This window comes from Osmerus eperlanus, chromosome 6, assembly GCF_963692335.1.
Source record: "Osmerus eperlanus chromosome 6, fOsmEpe2.1, whole genome shotgun sequence".
NCBI classification, from domain to species: domain Eukaryota; kingdom Metazoa; phylum Chordata; class Actinopteri; order Osmeriformes; family Osmeridae; genus Osmerus; species Osmerus eperlanus.
The window spans coordinates 11,682,268-11,702,339 of NC_085023.1; the positions used below are offsets into that span (position 1 = coordinate 11,682,268).

General features: G+C 44.8%; 1 protein-coding gene across 1 annotated transcript in view; it reads left to right on the plus strand.

Annotated features, from left to right (window-relative positions):
- kcnq5a (potassium voltage-gated channel, KQT-like subfamily, member 5a) overlaps positions 1-18,500 on the plus strand; it is a 19,474-nt gene extending 974 nt beyond the window's left edge. The window contains exons 2-13 of the mRNA XM_062464506.1: positions 104-279; positions 368-493; positions 1,279-1,389; positions 1,714-1,809; positions 3,499-3,593; positions 4,747-4,773; positions 7,627-7,859; positions 8,681-8,786; positions 13,074-13,205; positions 15,298-15,424; positions 15,869-18,162; positions 18,418-18,500. Coding sequence (XP_062320490.1) covers positions 104-279; positions 368-493; positions 1,279-1,389; positions 1,714-1,809; positions 3,499-3,593; positions 4,747-4,773; positions 7,627-7,859; positions 8,681-8,786; positions 13,074-13,205; positions 15,298-15,424; positions 15,869-16,960 — 2,321 coding nt within the window. The 3' untranslated portion in view covers positions 16,961-18,162; positions 18,418-18,500. The remainder of the gene's footprint in view (positions 1-103; positions 280-367; positions 494-1,278; positions 1,390-1,713; positions 1,810-3,498; positions 3,594-4,746; positions 4,774-7,626; positions 7,860-8,680; positions 8,787-13,073; positions 13,206-15,297; positions 15,425-15,868; positions 18,163-18,417) is intronic.
- Positions 18,501-20,072: the final 1,572 nt, after the last annotated feature.

A 20,072-nucleotide genomic window follows, 5' to 3' on the forward strand; every position in this document is an offset into this window, starting at 1 on the left:
TCTCATGCATTGTCAATGCCAAACACTACTTGTTGTGTCAGAAAAAGGGATCTTTCCCATTTTCTTATCATTTATAACGTATTTTTTGCCTGGCTCTCCCCAGATATTATTGTACTCATCGCTTCCGTTGCCGTGGTATCAGCTGGTAGCCAGGGTAACATCTTCGCCACCTCAGCACTACGTAGCCTTCGTTTCCTGCAGATCCTGCGCATGGTGCGCATGGACAGGAGAGGAGGCACCTGGAAGTTGCTGGGATCTGTAGTTTATGCACACAGCAAGGTAAGACGTGTAGGCGTTTGACGGAAAGATTGATAGGCCTTTCCTGTCCTGCTGCCTTGTAAGGTGCGTGTTTGTGTGTTTCCTGTAGGAGCTGGTGACAGCCTGGTACATAGGTTTCCTGGTGCTCATCTTCTCCTCATTCTTGGTCTACCTCGTGGAGAAGGAGTTCAACAAAGAGTTTGCCACTTACGCAGATGCCCTTTGGTGGGGCACAGTAAGTAGACACACACACAACACACACTCATTCAGTAGCAGAGACACACAGGTACATTTAGATGTTGTGTATTGCCGCCCACAACATAACCCACGAGGAAAAAAACGTGAGGAATCGTTTCGTAAACCTCGAGGATGAACCCCCCCCTAGTTAATAACTCTTAAAATGACATTAACGGTGTCCTAACGACACCTTAATGACACAGTGACATGACAGAGCTGTGAGGTGACGCTTGGCTGGGCCATCAAATATCTCCCCTGAACACTGCTCACCTGACCCAATACACACCCTAGACCTCAAATCAGACATAGAAGGGCGAAGAAGAATGACCAAATCGATGGATGTAATTTCCCATGGCTGTCAGGCGAGACCAGGCTATTAGACATGTGACTGGAGACAGGGAAGGAGAGAGAAAGGGGGTCACCGGACAAAACACAACACCGCAGACACACATCACGGAGCGCTGCCAATAGAAGTCTCCCTCGCGCGCACTGTCCCACGCGCACTGTCTCTCCGTGGCCTCAAACACACGTGGCGTCTCTCAGGGTCACGGACTCACCGTCTCCAACACACACGTTATCCCACTCCCACACACACACACACACCTGTCCGCGCCCATGTGTTTCCTCCCTCCTCCTCCTCCTCCTCCGTCATCTCCTGTCGGATCTCCCACTAGCCGACCTACGTTTGTTCAGCCGTCCGGCGCTTGTTTAGTACAGCTGCTACCCCAGCCACTGTGACCTTTAAATGACCTTTCACCTCCTGTATGTGACCTGTGACATCAGATCACCTTGACGACCATTGGCTATGGGGATAAGACCCCTCAGACGTGGACGGGTCGCCTGCTGTCGGCTGGCTTCGCTCTGCTGGGGATCTCCTTCTTTGCCCTGCCTGCTGTGAGTCACACACACACACACACACACACATGCTCACAGATATGCACTTGCACGCATACACACACACACATAAACACATACAAACACACACATGTACATACGCACATACACAAACACATGCATTCCGCACACACACTCACACAAACACACACACAGTCCTACAGACACTCACAGATGCACAAACAGGCAGCAGTGCACCCGGATCGTGTGCCCTTCTGACAGACACACATCGACACTCCCAGACACACACACATACACACCCACAGATATACACACACTCACAGATGCACACACAGTCAGTAGTTGTGTGTTGTGTGTCTGCAGGGCATACTGGGCTCTGGGTTTGCTCTCAAGGTGCAGGAGCAACACAGACAGAAACATTTTGAGAAGAGAAGAAACCCAGCCGCCAGCCTCATCCAGGTAAATGTGCTCACACACACACACACACACACACACACACACACTCACACACACTCACAGACACACACACACATACTGGTGTACACAGATACACGCACACACACACACAAGCACACACCCACAAACACGCATGCAGATAAACACTCAAGCACAAGCACCATCACACACTCATTCGCTGTCTCACGCAGATCCGAACACACACCGATTAAACAGATTGTTCTTTCCCCATCAGGAAGACGATACTGTTGCATCAACTTCACCCCTTCTCCTTCTGCTACTTTGTGTTCATTTCACGTGTGTGCGTGTGTGAGGGTGAGTGTGTGTACGCGTGTGTCTGAGTCCAGTATGTATGTGAGTGTATGCTTTAGTTAGTATGTGTGTGCAAATGTGTGTTTTTCTTTTCGTGTGTGAGTGATGCCTAAATGTGCCTGAGCCTCTCTGTTCCATCCCTGGTCCAAAGGAAACACAAAGCACTGATATTTACGAGCTGTTTCCATGCAAGGTATTCTCACTGTGGATTTAGGGCTGCGCTATAGCTCACCCAAATGGACAGGATCAGGAATATTACTTTCGAATGAAATCTCCACAAACCCAACGCGTATGTGTATGTCTGTGTGCGTTCATTTACTGTTGACATAATAGGTTTTTCTTGAGAGATAGTGGCTTAGAAGTGGGGGAAAAAAGATTTATTGCACAATTTAGTCTATGCTTTTCAACTTTTTTTCACCATCGTGCATAACACATAGTGGATTGAGGGCAAAATCTGTCTACTTCATGGGTTGCAGGTTGGTTAGTGAATATCCTTAATGCACAATTGTACCACAGTGAAATACAATGACCACTGGATCACTGGAATACCATTTCTTCGTTGTACAAACGAAATGCTCTGCCAGTCTTTGTGTCATTTAGTTTAATATATCACGTATATTTCCTATTAAGAACTTAATTTTGCTACTAGATACGGTATGGTCATTTATGCATGTTAAGCAGAAAATGGTGGTCTTGAATATCCTATACTAATATTCTTTTTCTTAATAAACTATTTTTCTTTGCAGATGAGCCAAGTATGGACCCAACAATCATCTATGTGAATTGTTTGAGGGATTGCACGCATGTGTGACTGAGAGTGACTATGCACATAAACCCTTCCACTTCCTCACCATGTCTGTGCCATCGCTGTTGTGTACGCGTGTGATTGTGTGTGTGTTTGTGTACGTGCGTGTGTGTGTGTGTGTGTGTGTGTGTGTATATATGTGTGTGTGTGTGCGCGTCTATCTCTGCCCTCCCTCACCAGGCAGCTTGGCGTCTCTACACCACCGACTGTGGCCGTCCCTACCTCAATGCCACCTGGCGCCATTACCAAAGCGCCCTCTCCCCACTCAGGCATGTATCCTTTACCCCTTCCCTGCCAACGCCAGACCCCCCCCCCCCCCAGACCTCGCCCCCACGACGCCTCAAAACAACAACAACGACCGGTTATACTAATCACCGTTTTCTTTCTTTTCTTTTGTTGTCTTTCTATTCTGTTTCTTACCCCATCCTCCTTTCTTCTCTCTCCCAATCCATCCCTCCCTCCTTGCCTTGTTTTCCATTTTGGTTTTGTTTTGGTTTCTCTTTCCTGGTTCCTCTCGCCACTTCTCTTTCCATCTTGTTCCTCTGTACTTTTTGTTCTGTCGACTCTGCACGTAGTGTGTCTGGCGTAGTTATGCTGCTGATGAGAACTCGGTTTCCATAGCTACCTGGAAGCCTCATTTGAAGGCGTTGCATACCTGCAGTCCTGCAAAGTAGGTAACAAACTACAGTCATGGCCGCTGCTCTGCCCTGCTGTCCGCCTATCTTCCTCATTGGTGCGCCTGTAGCTACAACGTTTAGTTTTTCCATTTCTCATCTTCTTCTGTGCTATTTTAGTGGATGGCACGTCCTCAGTATATATGTATTTTCGGTTGAGTCATACTTTTGTTGTGAGTTTGGGAATTGTGGGGCTTTTTGCATCAACATATATTGTATATATATATATATATACGGAAAAGCTCACTGTCATTATGTAGTCTAATATTTCCAGGCTTTTGCAGACAATGAGCTAGGGCTTCAGGGATTTGAGATTCTGGGAGACAGTGTTGTTTGTAAATATAACACTGTGAGATGAATGTAGAGACGGTCGAAATTATTGTTAAAACAGTGTTTACATTTTTCTTGTTTTATTGGGAAGCCTCACCAAAACTCTCCACTGTCTCGTCCTGAACTTATTTATTTCAGAACATCCAAAAAGAGTGCACATGTTTGGTTTTTCAAATACCACATAAATGCCAATAACATTAATAGGACAGCTATCGCTTGAGGCTCAATAAATTGCTGCCTCAGTCTGCACTGCAGTCTGACGTAAACCGAAGGTCAGGGCATTCATGGGTTCTAAGAGAAGTCATTATTTAACAGTAAATGTAATGAATGTTTTGGAAAGTCTTGCCTGAAGACTACAGTTGAGTCCAATTTGGGTACTTACAGTCAGGAAACATGAGCCCGGAAATGTTAGGTGTATCCACTGCTTTAACATTCTCACACACACACACCCACACAGTCGCTCAGAAGCACAGGCACACACATAAACACCTTTACTGTACAATAATAAAGCAAGCACAGGAAACACCAGCTTCTCAGCTTGTCTCTACGCCACCTCATCTCTCTCCTACAAACTGTCACTTTTCCACTCGCAGCATGAATGGCCTCCGCTTGCATGCCTACGAGCTGAAACCCGCCCTAACATTCTTACAACCAGCTCACCGTTTGTCTCGCAGATTGCTTTGACCATTGTGGTTCGCTTGTTGTTTTGCCTGATGGTGTGTTTTGTACTGCGTCATCTCTGAAACACTCCACGGGTCTGTTAACGGGTGTACTGACCTCTCTGCCTTTGTCTTCCTCTCTTCATTCACTAACATGAAGGAAAGAACAGGGAGAGACGACAAGCAGGTTTGTACACTTGCTCTCTCCACTCACAAACACTTCCTGAAAAGGTGAACACCGATCAGTCAGTCATAACCGATGAGATGTGGAAGGATTTGTGGTCCTGTGGGATCATTTGAGGTTGTGCTCATACTCACAAAGAGGGCACAAGTGTAAGTTACTAGAGCTTGCGTTTGAGACACTGGAAACAATGCTAAACCGTAATGAGGATTTTATCCGTTTTTATCTTTTACCTGTTCACTGCAGTTAAGTGCATATCATAAATACTGTGAGACCTTTTCGGAACCCTCTATGTTCTTTATTGTGCTCCCACCTTTTCCCTTTCTCTCTCTTACTCTCTCTCCTTTCGCTCTCTCTCTCTCCCTCTCCCCCCCCCTCTTTCTTTGGCTCTGTGCCCCTCTCTAGTATATCTTGATGCTTTCCAAGCAAACAGGAGCTTGGATCATTTGTTTCTGTGTGTGTGTCTGTGAGTGTGGGTGCGTGTGTGTGTGTGCGCACTGCTCGGACAGGAGCCTGTACCATGTCTGCACCATGACGTGCTTTTTCCATTGGGACGGTATTTATATAACTCATCAAACACCCGTCTGGGTCAGCAGACAGAGATGGAGGGAGAGAGGGAGAGGAGGAAAAAGAGAAGGAGGGCTAAAGTGAGAGACAAATAGATTTGTGACTTTAATTATGGTTTAGGTTATTGTTTTTACAGTAGGTCTGCAGTGCTTCAACATCTGGGTTCTTCTTGCTATGCCAGGGAAGCTTTTTGGAGTTGAAGATGTAGAGAAGAACACATACACACACAGACATAAACACGTACACACACACACACACACACACACACACACACACACACACACACACACACTGGCAAACCCACTTTCAAAGACACTCACAAAACACACTGCTGAACGCACACTGTCAAAGGCTTTCATACTCGCAAGAGCACACACACGAGACACAAAACAGCTATCATTAACTCTCGAAGTCATGGTGTTTCATATGCCTTAATGAGCCTCATATAAACCTCTGTTGTGGCAAACCCAATTAGCTGAGTGAATGAAATCCTAATTATATCCAGCCTTTACATGTGCTCAAGTTTATTCCACCAATTAAAGGAGCAATTGAAGTGTCCTTAATCCCATGTCACATTAACAAGCTTCAGTATTGCAAGTGTAAAATACAACACAGGGGAAGCTCAAGTTTGTGAAAACTCTAAAACCTACAGGGTTCTGGACACACCTGTTTTACGAAGGGTCATTTGTGAGCGTTTGTGAAGACGTTTTGGATGGAACTGCTGGCCTCAAAGTAATTATGAGCCGTAATCCTGGATCCTAGAAGTAATTTTTTTCCTCTCCCTCCTCAATATGACATTTTTATACTGATTGGTGAGACTATTGAACTATTGTGTGTGTGCTTGCGTGCTTGCGTATGAAACTGCAATGTCATTACTATGATTATAACTATGTATTTACATAGTTGTGAGCTTGAGGTCAAGCTCTGCTAAATGTTTAAATATGCACCTTATGTGTGGAGGAGACCCATAGAGAACATATGACGTGCTTATCTTGCTTTAGCTCTGACAAGACAGCCTTCTCTCCTCGCTGCCTAAGCTCATTCCTTACCCCATTAACCCCTTCCTCCTCTATCTGTCTCCCTCCCTCCATCCTTCGCTCGAGTAGGGGTCATAGAAAAAGGGGGTTCTTCAGAAGGTATAACGCACGGAAATATAGGAGGTACCACCCCACACCCTCCACCCCAGCATCCTCTCTGCCTCAGTCACATGATCTGTGGGAATGCCCCTGACTAGCTGGCAAGTGCATGGAGAAGGATGAGAGAAGCCCCGCCTCCCTCTGATTACCCTCCCCCCCTCCCCCCAAAAAGCACTGTGCATTCTTACTCTCCACATATGGTCGGGTTGCTGTAATCTGCTTGTTGAATGTGGCCTGCCTTGACTTTTAAACCAATCGCCCCTCTACACCCCCCCCCCCCCCCCAACCAGTCCTCAATTTACCCACTTTTCTTGGCATCCTATAGTTATGTAATGTATCTTTGGGATGTCCACATCCAATACCTTGAAATATGTGTGCTGGTACCTGCTAATCTCCTTCGGTACACTGTTACATCGTTGTTGCTTGCCTGATCTAACCCTAACCCCTGCATGACCCTGTGCTGCCTCAAACGACCCTTGGCCTTCTTACTTACCTTTCATTCTCTAATCACTGCTATAAAAACAATGAGAATTGCCCATAAGCTGACTTAAGTGCGCTCCAAGAGAACACGGTGTCCTTACAGAACTCTCCCGCTCAGTCTCTCAGATGATTGGCCCAATGACTCCCCATTCCTCTTGCCTGCCATGCTCTTTTTCAATGCCACCGACGGTCCGTCCGCTGGCTTGCATGCTTGTCTTGTTGCCATGGCAGCAGAGGTCTTTAGGACATGCCGGAGGTACAGGCTCTCTGGACCCCCGCCCCCCTTCCCTGACCCCCCCCCCCCCCCCAGGTCTCATTTAAGTATGGGACTTACAAGCTACACAAAGCAGACTCATGTTTAGTTTTTTCATCCAGCTCGTGGGAACAATGTCTTCCCTCTGTTAACGCTTCACTATGAGCTAGACGGTCCATAGGTCAGGTGAAATGCACATTTAAATGTTTCTACTAGTTAGCATCATTAGAGAGAGAAGGGTCACACACAGTTGAGTTGTTTCCTAGTGTTCTGTCCTATCGCTATGGCAGAGGTAGAGGTCTAATGAATGGGAGAAAGCATGTGTTTTGGAGATATGCTACCCAGTGACTGTGCTCTGCATCTTTCCTCTCTTGTTCAGCGGGAGAACCCATACTGACCCTCTCTCCTTCTCTCCCTCTCCAGTCAGAAATTGAGTTTCAAGGAGCGCGTGCGAATGGCCAGCCCCCGTGGTCAGAGTATGAAGAGTCGGCAGACGTCCGTCAACGAGCGCCGCTGTTCCCCGGGTAACGAGGGGCCCGGGCCAGAGACGACCAGCAGCCCCTCCAAGGTGCAGAAGAGCTGGAGCTTTAACGACCGCACCCGCTTCCGTCCCTCGCTGAGGCTCAAGAGCCAGACCCGCACGGCTACACCTGATGGTGAGTGTGTGTGAGTGTGTGTGAGTGTGTGTGTGTGTGTGTGTGTGTGTGTGTGTGTGTGTGTGTGTGTGAGTGTGTGTGTGTGTGTGTGTGTGTGTGTGTGTGTGTGTGTGAGAGTGTGAGTGATCTCAATTAAGCTAGTGAGCATGTGAGCGTGCACGTGTGCAAGCATCCATAATGGGTTTAAATGATGATTTTGTTTTTCAGTTTTAGAGACCTGTGTTCTTAAGCACTATTATAGTCATCACTATTGGGGTTGACTGTGTGCTGTATGAGCTCACAAAGTTGGATTGAATAATTTATATAGGATTGGTCCAATACGGATGTCTGTTCTGTATAGAACTTGACTGGTGCAGAAAACTGTTCATATTCCCTAGCTCTCTGGCCCCTATCTCCTCTGTGTCTACGCACTTCATCTCACCTGTCCTATTGACAGTAAATCAAAGAAATGCACATTGCCTTTTCGGCTGGATTTTTCTCTCGCTTTCTCCTCTCTCTCTCTCTCCCTCTCTCTCTCTCTCTCTCTCTTTCTCTCTCGCTCTCTCTCACTATCTCTCTCTCATCCCTCTCTGTTGCTCTCTCTGTTTCTCTGCTGAGTGAGCACAGTAATTCTCAATCCTTTTCTTCGAAATCTATCGACGCAACCATAAAATCTGTCTTGATAAAACCCTGAAAATCTTAAGGCAGGTAGATCCATAAAGAATTTATGTTTCCAATAGTATCAGTATAAAAGTTAAAAAGCTCTCATAAATAGTCAATGATTCAGCACTGGATTGCAGCACTTTTTGCCATTTTCTACACACCTGCTTACTGCCCTACAGTGGACACGCCAGGGAGCGAGGATGGCTTCGACGAGAGGGGCTGTCACTGTGATGTCACTGTGGAGGACCTGTCGGCGCCGCTGAAGGCGGTCATCAGAGCTGTCAGGTTGGTCAGCTGATCAATGTCGTCAATCTCATGTTCTATTGACAGTTGTTGAACATGTGGTCTAAAACATGTACTTGCCTGTTTCAGATATCACACATCCTAGAATAGGACTTCACATAAACCATTTGTAGGATTCTTTGGACGTCATACCTTAGTGTGACAATTTGGAGTCTTGGCACTTTGTCTGTAGTATCCTGCTGCAAAATAAAGAGGACTACATGATTAGTGTAAAGCCCCCAATCTCTGCATATGGCATCAAATGACATTATTTAAATTAACAGGGTAAATAAAATAGAAGCCTTGTCAAACCTTTGTCATGCAGATAAATAATCAGTCTGGTGTGAAAAAGTTTCTTGTGACTAATACGCAGCTCAAATGCAAAAGAGTTCAAACTTAAGTCAAAACAATGTCTCCAAACTAATGCATTGCACATGACACTCACACTAGAGCAGCTGCATCTTCTAATTCTAACGTATAAGCGCACAAGGAATTCAAATGATGTTTGTTGACATTTCATATAAATCTCAAATAAAATAAACCAGGTACAATCAACATTTGAGCAAGGATGGCCTGGCAAGACAGTGCGTCAGTGGGTCTGTTATTCTTTCCCAAAAAGTTATTCAAGACCTTATCTCATTTGAATAACCAATCTGTGCCAGATTGAAAAGTAGTCTTTCTCTGTAGCAGGTATCTACCCATTTGCGAGTCTCCAGCCCAGTGCTGTTAGGGCTGTGTGACTGGGTACTCTCTTCCCCCATCGTTGAGGGTGATAGATTGTTCCGGGGGTTTCACTGGCGTTCGGGAGTCCAGCTGGCACCTGCTTCCAGAGTCTAAGTGTTTACTCATTTGGCCTCTATTACTCCTCCTCTGCTTCTTCTCTATTGGTCTCACTTCATTCCTACGTCTCCATCTCTCACTCCCTCCTCTGTCTATTCACATCGAACTTTCTCACAATATCCTCTGACCCGCTTTGATTCGTCTGAATGGCTTTCATTCATCTGATTCCTTAATTCGCTCTCTTTCTCACGGTATCCATCTCTCGCCCTTTTCGGTCGCTTTTCGACTCCTCTTACTCCTCGTTCTATTCATCCCTCCTGTCTCCTCCACGTTGACCGTCCTCTCCTCATTTCCATCTCTTTAACCTTTTTCGAATCTGTCCATCTCTCTCACCCCTGTTCCTATCTCTTCCTCGTCCTACACGCTCTCTCTCAGACCTTATGTGAGTCCTGCTGGGATTGTTTACCCTAACCTGACCTCCCCTACCTTTCCCATCCCGAGGCTGTTGCTCCAGTGGACCCCCTCTCTCGCCACCCCGCTTGCCCCCTCAGCAGGCCTCCTCCCTTGGTAGTGGGAGCGGAGACATGCCCCTGGCTTTCCCAGGGTGTCGGGTTGACACGCTCTCAATCAGAGCTGTTATTACAGAGGCTCATCTGTCACCAGGGCTTATACCTAGACAGTGAGTCAAACTAGCAACTGGCACAGCCATTAGGGGCCATATTGGATCCAACTGTAGAGATCCATTTACCTGGATCAATATTATCCTCCTCAGCAGTAGTTCCTCTTATGAAAAATGTAAGGTAAAGACCAAAACACTGGGAACATTTTTTAATTCTGTTACAGCAGTAGTTATGTAGCTATTGTTTTGTATAAGGTTAATTTGAAAGAAAATCTGTGTTTTCCCCTTCACCAATACTGTCAATTACTGTCCAACCAGCAAATCAAATCAAATAAATGTTTCTTTGCATAGCCCTTTTACAAGCAATGTCACCAAGGGTTTCACAGATGCCCATAGAACTGCACTTTGAATCAACCTAAACCCCTTTAGGAAGATAAGGACAAACACCCAGGAAAGACTGAATTTATTTTAGAGATCTTGGAAGGAGTAATTCAGTGAGGGATCTCCTCCTCCAGAAATGGATTGTGATACCTAGAGGGGCAGACCATAGGCTGAATACAAGCATGCAGTAAGAATAAAGACAAAAGTACACACGCTACAGGGCTGGGAAGTACAGGATGACACCACAGGATGGTCAGGAGAACCAGCACCCCTGTGTGGTCCTTAGGAGGGCATTAGAAACCAATGTCCGCATTTCTGTCTAGGTCCACAAGACAGTGTAGGATGCCTAGGACCACAAGACGGTCAGGTAGGATCCGGCAGGTCTGTGTGATCTATCAAAGAGCATTAGAGACCAATGTCCACATTGTTGACTAGGTCCAAATGTTGGCAGACCAGTAACCTGGCAGATGTTGACAGCTCAAACCCCCATACCAGAGAGTGTGTGGGGGGGGGGAGTGCTTGGAACTCACAGTAACAAACCTCAACAGCCATACTACACTCATAGTTAAACAAGTTTGCTTTATTTGTCATTTCCCCATCAGCAGTACAATACAGACAAGCAATGTAATGAAATATCATGCCTCACAGTGCTACACAACCACGCTACCCACACAGTGTCACACACTTCAAAGAGCCTGAAATGTTGAGATAGTTTCAGTCTCTCTGATTGACACAGGAAGTGTGTTCCAGAGGACAGGACCTCTTAATGAGAACGGCCTACCCCTCTTAGCTTTCTTCTAGATGTTGGAAACCACCAGACATCCGGCGACTTGGGATGATAGTGTCCTTATGTGATGTGTTCTTTGTTCTAGTTAGTGATCTTACTGCAGTGTTCCAGTTTAGATGTAACAAACGCATGTATTTGTTTTTAAGCATCATCCCGTGAGAGAAATTGTCCTATTTTGGCAATGTGAAATAGATGGAGAAAAGCAGTGTTGGTCATGTTCTTAATATGGCATTCAAATGAGAGGTGGGGAATTATTGTGACTCGGAGTTGACTTGGGAAGACTGGTGTTGTCAAATTCCAGGGTGAGGTTAAAAAGCTTCTTCCTGTGATTTCTTGCCCTAGAATTAGCACCTCAGTTTGATCAGTTGAAAAGGAAGAAATCTGCTGTCATCCATGTCCTTATTGCAGAGAAACGTTTCTAGAACATCTGGTCATTTTCCAGACTTCAGGGAACTGTATAGCTGGGTATCACTTGCATAACAGTGAAAGTTGACTCTGGAGTTTCAAATGAGGACCCTAAAAACAGCATGTGTAAAGAAAAAAAGGAAAGTGCCTATGGCAGAGCCTTGCCTTACTCCGAATCCGACAATGGAGCCCACCGATGAAGACCACCAAAGTGGACTAACCGCAATCTGTCAGATAAAAATAATCTAAACCATTAGAGTGACGTGCCAGAAATCCCATCATTGTTCTCGATATACTTGAAGAGAATTAGATGATCAACAGTTTCAAAAGCTGCACTCAGATCCAGGAGAAACAGGACAGAGATAGAACCTGCATCAGAGGCCAAATGTCAGTCATTGACTACTTTGGCAGGGTGCTGTTTCAGTAATCAAGGGAGTGCTGTTTCACAATTGATCCATTAATAATATTCAGCATGGGTGGTCCAATAAAAGGGAGGAGTTGTTTGGAAAGTTTGTCAGCTCATGGACTTAGATGATTCCATTAGTTTGAGGAATGCTTCCATAGTGATCCTCAACTTGCATTCTTGGGAAGATTTGGTGTTCATGTTCGTATGTCTAAAACTAGTCTGTAATTAGTCTCTGATTGCATGGATTTTGTGAAAGAACAATTCCAGATAATCATCAGGGGAGGGAACTGTGCTGACATAGAGTGTACCTTTCTTTGTGAGGTTAGAAATGGTATCAAATAAGAATTTAGGGTGTTTTTTGTTGTCTCTAATCAGTTCGGAGAGGTACGTTTTTTTCTGGCCCTGGTGAGGGTGCCCCTCTACTCCAAAAGGCTATGCTTCCAAGTCGGGAGGAATACCTTTAGTTTACTGGTCTGCAATCTCCATTCCATCCTAAATTAGTGACATTGGGCCATTTTATTTTCTTAGGTTTCTTAGGCCCTTTTCTAAGGGCCACAAAATCTAGTGATATCGGTGAAACAATGGTCAGATAATCAGTGGCATTGAGTGATTTATTTGGGTAGTCGAGTGTTTCAGGTGCACATAAACACACTTGTTTTCACACTTGTTTTGAGTTCATGCTTGTGTGTTCTATTTTGGTAACATATTGTTAGCTCAGCAAGAAGTGATGTGCCTCAGCTCAATTTAAAATCTTGAACACATCGGACAGGATTATTCATAGCCTTCAGCGCCCTCTGGTGTCCAACTAGGGACCTTTTTTTAAATCACAAATTGGCTTATTTAGAAGAAGTTGAAGTTCCTTACTTGAACATAACCTAATAATTATACTGTGTCTGATTCCTTCTCATTCAGAATAATGAAATTTCATGTAGCAAAGAAAAAGTTCAAGGAGACCCTGCGCCCGTACGATGTGAAGGATGTGATAGAGCAGTACTCTGCTGGTCACCTGGACATGTTATGTCGAATCAAGAGTCTCCAGACCAGGTGAGATGCAGTTCATACCACACACTAACCCTCCCACCACAGTTCACACACACACACTCATCTGCTTACAACAAAACATCACAAAGCAACATGCATTTACACACACACACGTCACACACACATATGGGTCGTATCCTTAGAATGCATACATCAAGATGGGAATCCTCCACTCTAAGTGTGTGTCAGCGTGTTTGGTGTTCTGTCAGTGTGTGTTACGTGACGAGTGTGTGCCCTCTCCCCACCCAGGCTGGACACCATAGTGGGTCGTCCACAGCAGCCCCTCAGCAGCAGAGTCAAGACTTTTTCCTCCCCTTCCCTGCAGCTCTATTACAGCCAATCCACCAGGAAGCAGTCTGCTCCGGGGTTAGACCAAATACAACACAGCCACACACACAAACATGACACACATTAAAGCACACACTTTACTACACTATCACGAAACCATACTCCATATTTCTTTCCATATCAAGCTATTTCTATATTCCATCTACCTCATGCAGGGTCCAATGGGAGTCCAGAGCTAAAATGTGCATTATTATATGCAACTAATAAGTACATTGTTTGTCATCATATTTCACCAGTCTCACTAGTCTTACCTTGGTAAATGTGTGCATGCTGACCATCCCAAACAACCTATTTTGACTTGTGAATAAGATACAAAGGCAACTTTTGGCTCCTCAAACACCTGGGTTAGTTTGGAAATGATGTCCTTACTGTCTGCTTACTGTAGCAGAAATCTCAACCTAAATGTCTTTAGGACATTTCTCGCATGACATCTACTTTCTCTGGAACTAACCTACTGCCACTATAAAATCTGTAGAGTGATGTGTGATCTTTGGTATACATTACTGTATGAGTAGGTGTGTATGTGTGTGTACATGCTGCGAGGGGATACAGGTGTATTTGTGTTTTTGAGTGTGTATGAGTGTATTTGTTTGAGCATGTGTAGTCTGTATGATGGCAAAGGGGTGGAAAATTCCCGAAAAGTCCATGAGAATTTTCAGTGTCAAAATTCAGCTTATTTTATTTATTCAACATTATTCAATAAGCAAGGACTACAATAGAGTTGATATTCTATAGTGATATTCATAGTTAATATTAGAACAGTAAACTACAAAATACACAAAAAAGGTCATTAGTGTTGCCTTAAATTGACGGTGTGTGTGTGTGTGTGCATGTTTAAGAATGTGTGTTTGTGTGTGTCTGGTTATGTGTGTGTGACTCGACTCAATCTGACCCCCCCGTGTTTCTCCCACACAGACTGGCCTATGGACTGGGTGGTCACCAACAGGCCAGCCTGAGCAGCAAGCCCAGGAACATGTCTTCCCCCGCCCTGCACTTATATTACAGCCAGACCAGGAGGAAGCCCTCAGGCCAGGGGTTAGGTCCTAGCTATGCAGATTTAGACACTATGACACAATGTGTCTGGAAATGTTTTCACCAACGTGTGAAACGTTTCAGCTGTGTGTAACGTCCCTCTCTCCCTGAGTGTGTGGTAGAAAAGGTTGTGTGTGCTTCAAACTCAACCTTTGCATGTATTACAGTATGTAACGGATGAAATATCCCGCTCTCTCAGAATTGAAACTAAGCAAAGATCTTATCACATACATCTAGATTCTCTAGGTCAGTGGTTCTCAACCCTGGTCCTCAGAGACACCCTGTCCTGCATTTTTTTGTTTCTTGGCTCCAACACACCTGTTTCAAATGCATGTTCATTACCAGGCTTCTACAGAGTTAGATAACGACCCATTTATTTGAATCAGGTGTGTTGGAGCAGGGAAACAGGGACCAGGGTTGAGAACCATAGCTCTAGGTTACACATGTCGTAGTGGGAATCAAGATAACTGTAGTGTAGAACCACTGAATGAATAATAGCCTGCGATGTAACTTATTGTGTGGATTTAAAAAAATAAATAACCATAGAATGTTGTTATGGTCTTTGTCCCAATCCTAACACTAACATGCTTGTTATTAGAAGTAGGTGTGTTGGCTGCTGTGGAGTATTCCTACAAAGTGGCTTGGACACCCTCTTAAAATATATACTCTCCCTCCATCTGTGATTAACACTAGTGTCTGTGTGTGTGCGAGACAGGGTGGACCAGATACTAGGAAAGGGCCAGATTTCCATGGACAAGAAGATCAAAGACAAGCTTCAGTCTGATGGGGACCCACTAGAGGACATGAGTATGTTGGGCCGCGTGTGTAAGGTGGAAAGACAGGTGAGTTTGTGTGTGTAGGTGTTTCTGTGATGACTCCCAACATTCCGGCAGTGTCGTTTTAAGTTGAATGTTTTTGTTTTATGTTTTAACCCTTGTGTTATCTTCGGATCATTCTGACCCATCAGTCATTGTGACCCACCGTCGTATTGCGACAACTTTACCGCATACAAAAACAAAGTGAAGCATTTTCTTTTAACCGTCGGTTAGGGTAAGTCTCAGACCCCCCACATCGCAAGGTTAAAAGAAAATGCTTTTTATTTGTATTGGGTAAAATTGGGTAAACACAACGATGGTTCGTTGTGAACCTTCGGGTCATGTGACCCGAAGGCAGCACAAGGGTTAAGCAAAAAAATTGAATTCCCTTCCTCGTTATCTCTTTTTCTCTTGCTATATATGTATCCGTTTCTTTTTTTCTCTCTCTTTCTCTCTCTCTCTCTCTCCCAGGTGACGTCCATCGAGTCTAAGCTGGACTCCCTGCTGGACGTGTACCGGCAGACGCTGCAGAAAGGTTCGTCGGCCCTCACCCTCTCCTCGCTGCCGCTCTTTGAGCTGGACCATCACCGGACCTCTGCCTACCAGAGCTCCATGTTCAACTGCTCCCCGACCCCCCAGGGTGGCGTCTGTGATGGAGTCGGAGGTGGTGGGGGATTATCCCGCTCACTCAAATCCAACCTTCCGCGTGGCCTGCGCCTCATCTTGGCGCCCTCCAATGAGCTCCCCCCAGACAGCGAGCCACCCTCCTACCCACCCTCCACTGCCTCTCTCACCCCCTCGCCCTTGCTGCCCCCAGACAGCCCCTACCCAGCGCTAACCACGCCCAACAGCTTCCCAGCCCCGCCCCAGCAAGCACACTTCCCCGACCTGCCCCCACCTCCACCCTCAGCAGGGGGAGGGCTGACAACCACCCTCCAGCTGCCCCCTGTGATTGCCCCCCGTCTCAGACGCCCAGAGGGCCTAGTCTTGGATGCTCCTCCGGGAGGAGACATGGGGGAGAGCCCGGGCACCTCTGTGGAGGATGAGGCATGTGCCCAGATAGGGGTGCGTCTGAGGGGGAAACCCAGTCTGAGAGAAGAAGGTTCCTGGAGACGGCACCTGAGCCTGGAGGTAGACCCTCTGCTGCTGCTCTCCTCCGGCCCAGATGGGCGGACCTCAGACAGCAGAGTAGGCCTCGGAAAGTCCCTTTCTGCCCACAACCTCACCCAGACCTTCGCAGACCGCTCCTCTTGTATGTCCTCACTGCTCAACAAGAGCAACAGTAGCAGCAGAGATGGTTCCCAGGGCAACTCTGTTGGTGGTAGCAAAACCTGGGGTGAAACAGAACTCTTCATTGGTGACACAGAGCTGGAGCCGGCTGAGGAGTGCTTTGACTTCCTGTCCCAAGATACTGACTTTCTTTGTCATCCCAAATCGGGCATCAACAAATTATCTGACCTGCAAACTGAGGGGGGGTCGTCTAGCAGCCTGGCAGGCCCACAGACTCCTACAACAGGCAGCGACGAATCCCTGAACCAGCCCCCCCACATAAGGCTAAAATGACCAACATAAACATTTACCAGATTCCTGGTTTAGAAAGCTACCAACCCTTAACACACACACAATCAACTACACAGTACCACCCCTTATCTTATTGGACAAACCAAACTCAGATACTGCTGTCTGCTTCTTCGGGGCGAGGGGGGTTGTTCAGACGGGGGTTGTTCATATCATTTAGTACAAACCATTGCATGGAGTTACAGTATGTCCTGAATAAAGAAACAAAAAGAAGCTTGTGTGTAGAAAACATGTGTTATTGGTGGATGGGAGGGTAAGGTGGGAGTGTGGGGTGTAGGAGAGAAGGAGAGAACAAGGGCGATCAGTCAAGAGACAGTACTTTGTCACCTCTCAGCCGTGCATGAAACACTGCATGCCTGAAAGGTTTTGCAGCCCTTACAATCCAAACTCCTACTGCAGCCCAGCTGACAACAGAACTATACTGTCTTGTTTTAAACACTGTCCCAGAAATAATGGATAGCCTCTGCTTTCCTGTATGTCAAAGTTGTATATCCTCAAAAACGATGAGTGGCGTCAAGTATAAGAACAAGCCTAGTAATCCAACCCGTAACAAATTATTATGAATTAATTAACAAGGTTGTTAACCTAACCCAACTGTATTAATTTGCTAGAACATACTAAATTGTTCAAATGTTCTAATTGATCAGGATCTTGTCAGGCAATTCCACATCAATGACAAATCCAATAGATTGATTGGATGCTCAAATCTATCTGTGCCAATATTTTATATTATTTGATTCAGTTATTAGGATGAGATAACGATGGCTTATGAATAACATCACGCATGACTGAAATAGGACAAGTTGATGGTAGAATAAATTAGATTATCTTTACAAGCAGGATTTGACAATTGGATAACGATACATAAAACTGGGTTGTGTTTCACCATTATTTAGGTTGTTCTCTTTGACACTTTATATGGGTGACATATCTTTGTGATGTCTAGCTAAAGGCCACTGGTGCTGGTGTCCATTGTCCAACCACCATTATCTTCACAAATATCATATTACAATCAGTCATAAGTCTACCATATTGAGAACAGTACGCAAATACTGTATGTTACTGTCATGTTTGAGGTCAACAATGCTGAATGTCATTTCAGTCTTTCACTTCGATGTCCCCTGCCCTGAGGCAGAAGCACTGTTGTTGCCACCCTGCCTGAACACAGATGACTTCTCTTAACCCTTGTGTTATCTTCGGGTCATTCTGACCCATCAGTCATTGTGACCCACCGTCGTATTGCGACAGATTTACCGCATACAAAGACAAAGTGAAGCATTTTCTTTTAACCGTTGGGCTGTCTCAGACCCCCCACATTGCAAAGGTTAAAATAAAATTATTTTAATTTGTTTTTGTATTGGGTAAAATTGGGTAAACACAACGATGGTTCGTTATGAACCTTTGGGTCATGTGACCCGAAGGCAGCACGAGGGTTAAATGAGAAATATGCACAAGTACTGTCAGCCATCTTATTTTTCTCTTGTTGCACCTTGTTGTTCTTGATGTAGGAATGGGCAGAGCAGTCTTAACCCTTGTGTTCTCTTCGGGTCATTCTGACCCATCAGTAATTGTTACTGATTGCGACAACTTTACTGCATACAAAAACAAAGTGAAGCATATTCTTTTAACCGTCGGGCTGTCTCAGACCCTCCACATTGCGAAGGTTAAAATAAAATGATTTTTATTTGTTTTTGTATTGGGTAAAATTGGGTAAACACAACGATGGTTCGTTATGAACCTTTGGGTCATGTGACCCGAAGGCAGCACAAGGGTTAAAGGATTTGGTGATGACAGTTTTCATTGAACCTACTTTGTTTTTACTTTTTCATTTTTATGGTACATAAGTACATTTGCTTAGCCAATTAATAATATTGTGTAGAATGTAACGTGTATGATGTGTTTATATGTGACCAGAAAAATATTCATACTGTAGCTGTTTTACAAAGGATCTTGCATGGAAATGGCCTGTGTAGGAGCAATATGTATGGTATGATGTAACAAATTGAAAGCACAATTGTGAAGATGTTAAGGAACCTGCAAATGTGACTGGTGGTTTAACTCAGCTATGAAGCTTGTCTCAGAAACATAGTGAAGACACTGTGCTGAGAGAGGAGTGACTTACACAGCAGATAACTCCATTGGAAGCAGGACTGAGCATTGAATATATTTTGGGGATGTTCTGGGGAAGTCTTTTGATATGCAGAAGTGTCATATTCCCTTCACAGAATTATTTATTTTCCATTTTAATTTGTATTTCTTTGAATGCTTAATGGTGCCTTTGTGCATTTTATCATAGTTATTTCATTTTCTCATTGGCCTGCTTATTGTATGTAGGTACTCCTGATTAGACTCCAACTGTAGAAGGCCTGGTTTTCTAGGATAATTAGATACCATAAACATACACCCTCTTGCAACCTAATGCTACAGTTGTTTATTCTCTACCACCCTACAGTAATTTATTGCACACAAATGGCCTTAGATGCTTGATAATGTTAACATTCTTATTTCTTTGAAATTAATTTATTAAAGTGCACATAACAGGTGTAACATAACTCTGAAATTGCAAAAATAATTTTATTAACATACGTCAATAAACTATGAAAGATTAAACTGTTTTGTCTGGTGTCTCAAATGATACATGGATCATTATGACTTTGATGCCCACTACATACGCTATGCGAGCGACGACATGCTTTCCATTCATTTTCAATGGAGCCATTGGAGTTGAGATTTATGCAAATGAGGAGCAATTTTCACTAGCGATTGCCAATCGGATTGTTTTCTTGTTTTTCGTAACGTTGCAATCATTTGTAAAATGTTTAGCTTTCAGTTTCAAGATGGAGGAGAAGTTAATCGTCTATGTGGCTGCGTATCTAGTCCTGTTCGATACGTCTCTGTTTTCGTACAGAGACATTAACAAAAAGAATGACGCATGATGCGCAGGGTTGCCGACGTTGTCAGTGCTCCTGGTGTTTTTTTTGTACTTTCAAATTCAATCTCGTCAAATTACGTAATTTAGTTCTTTGGTACTAGCTAGGTTGGGACTCCCTCGTCGTAGGCTATCGACAGATTAGCAGACTAACAGAGTAATATAATA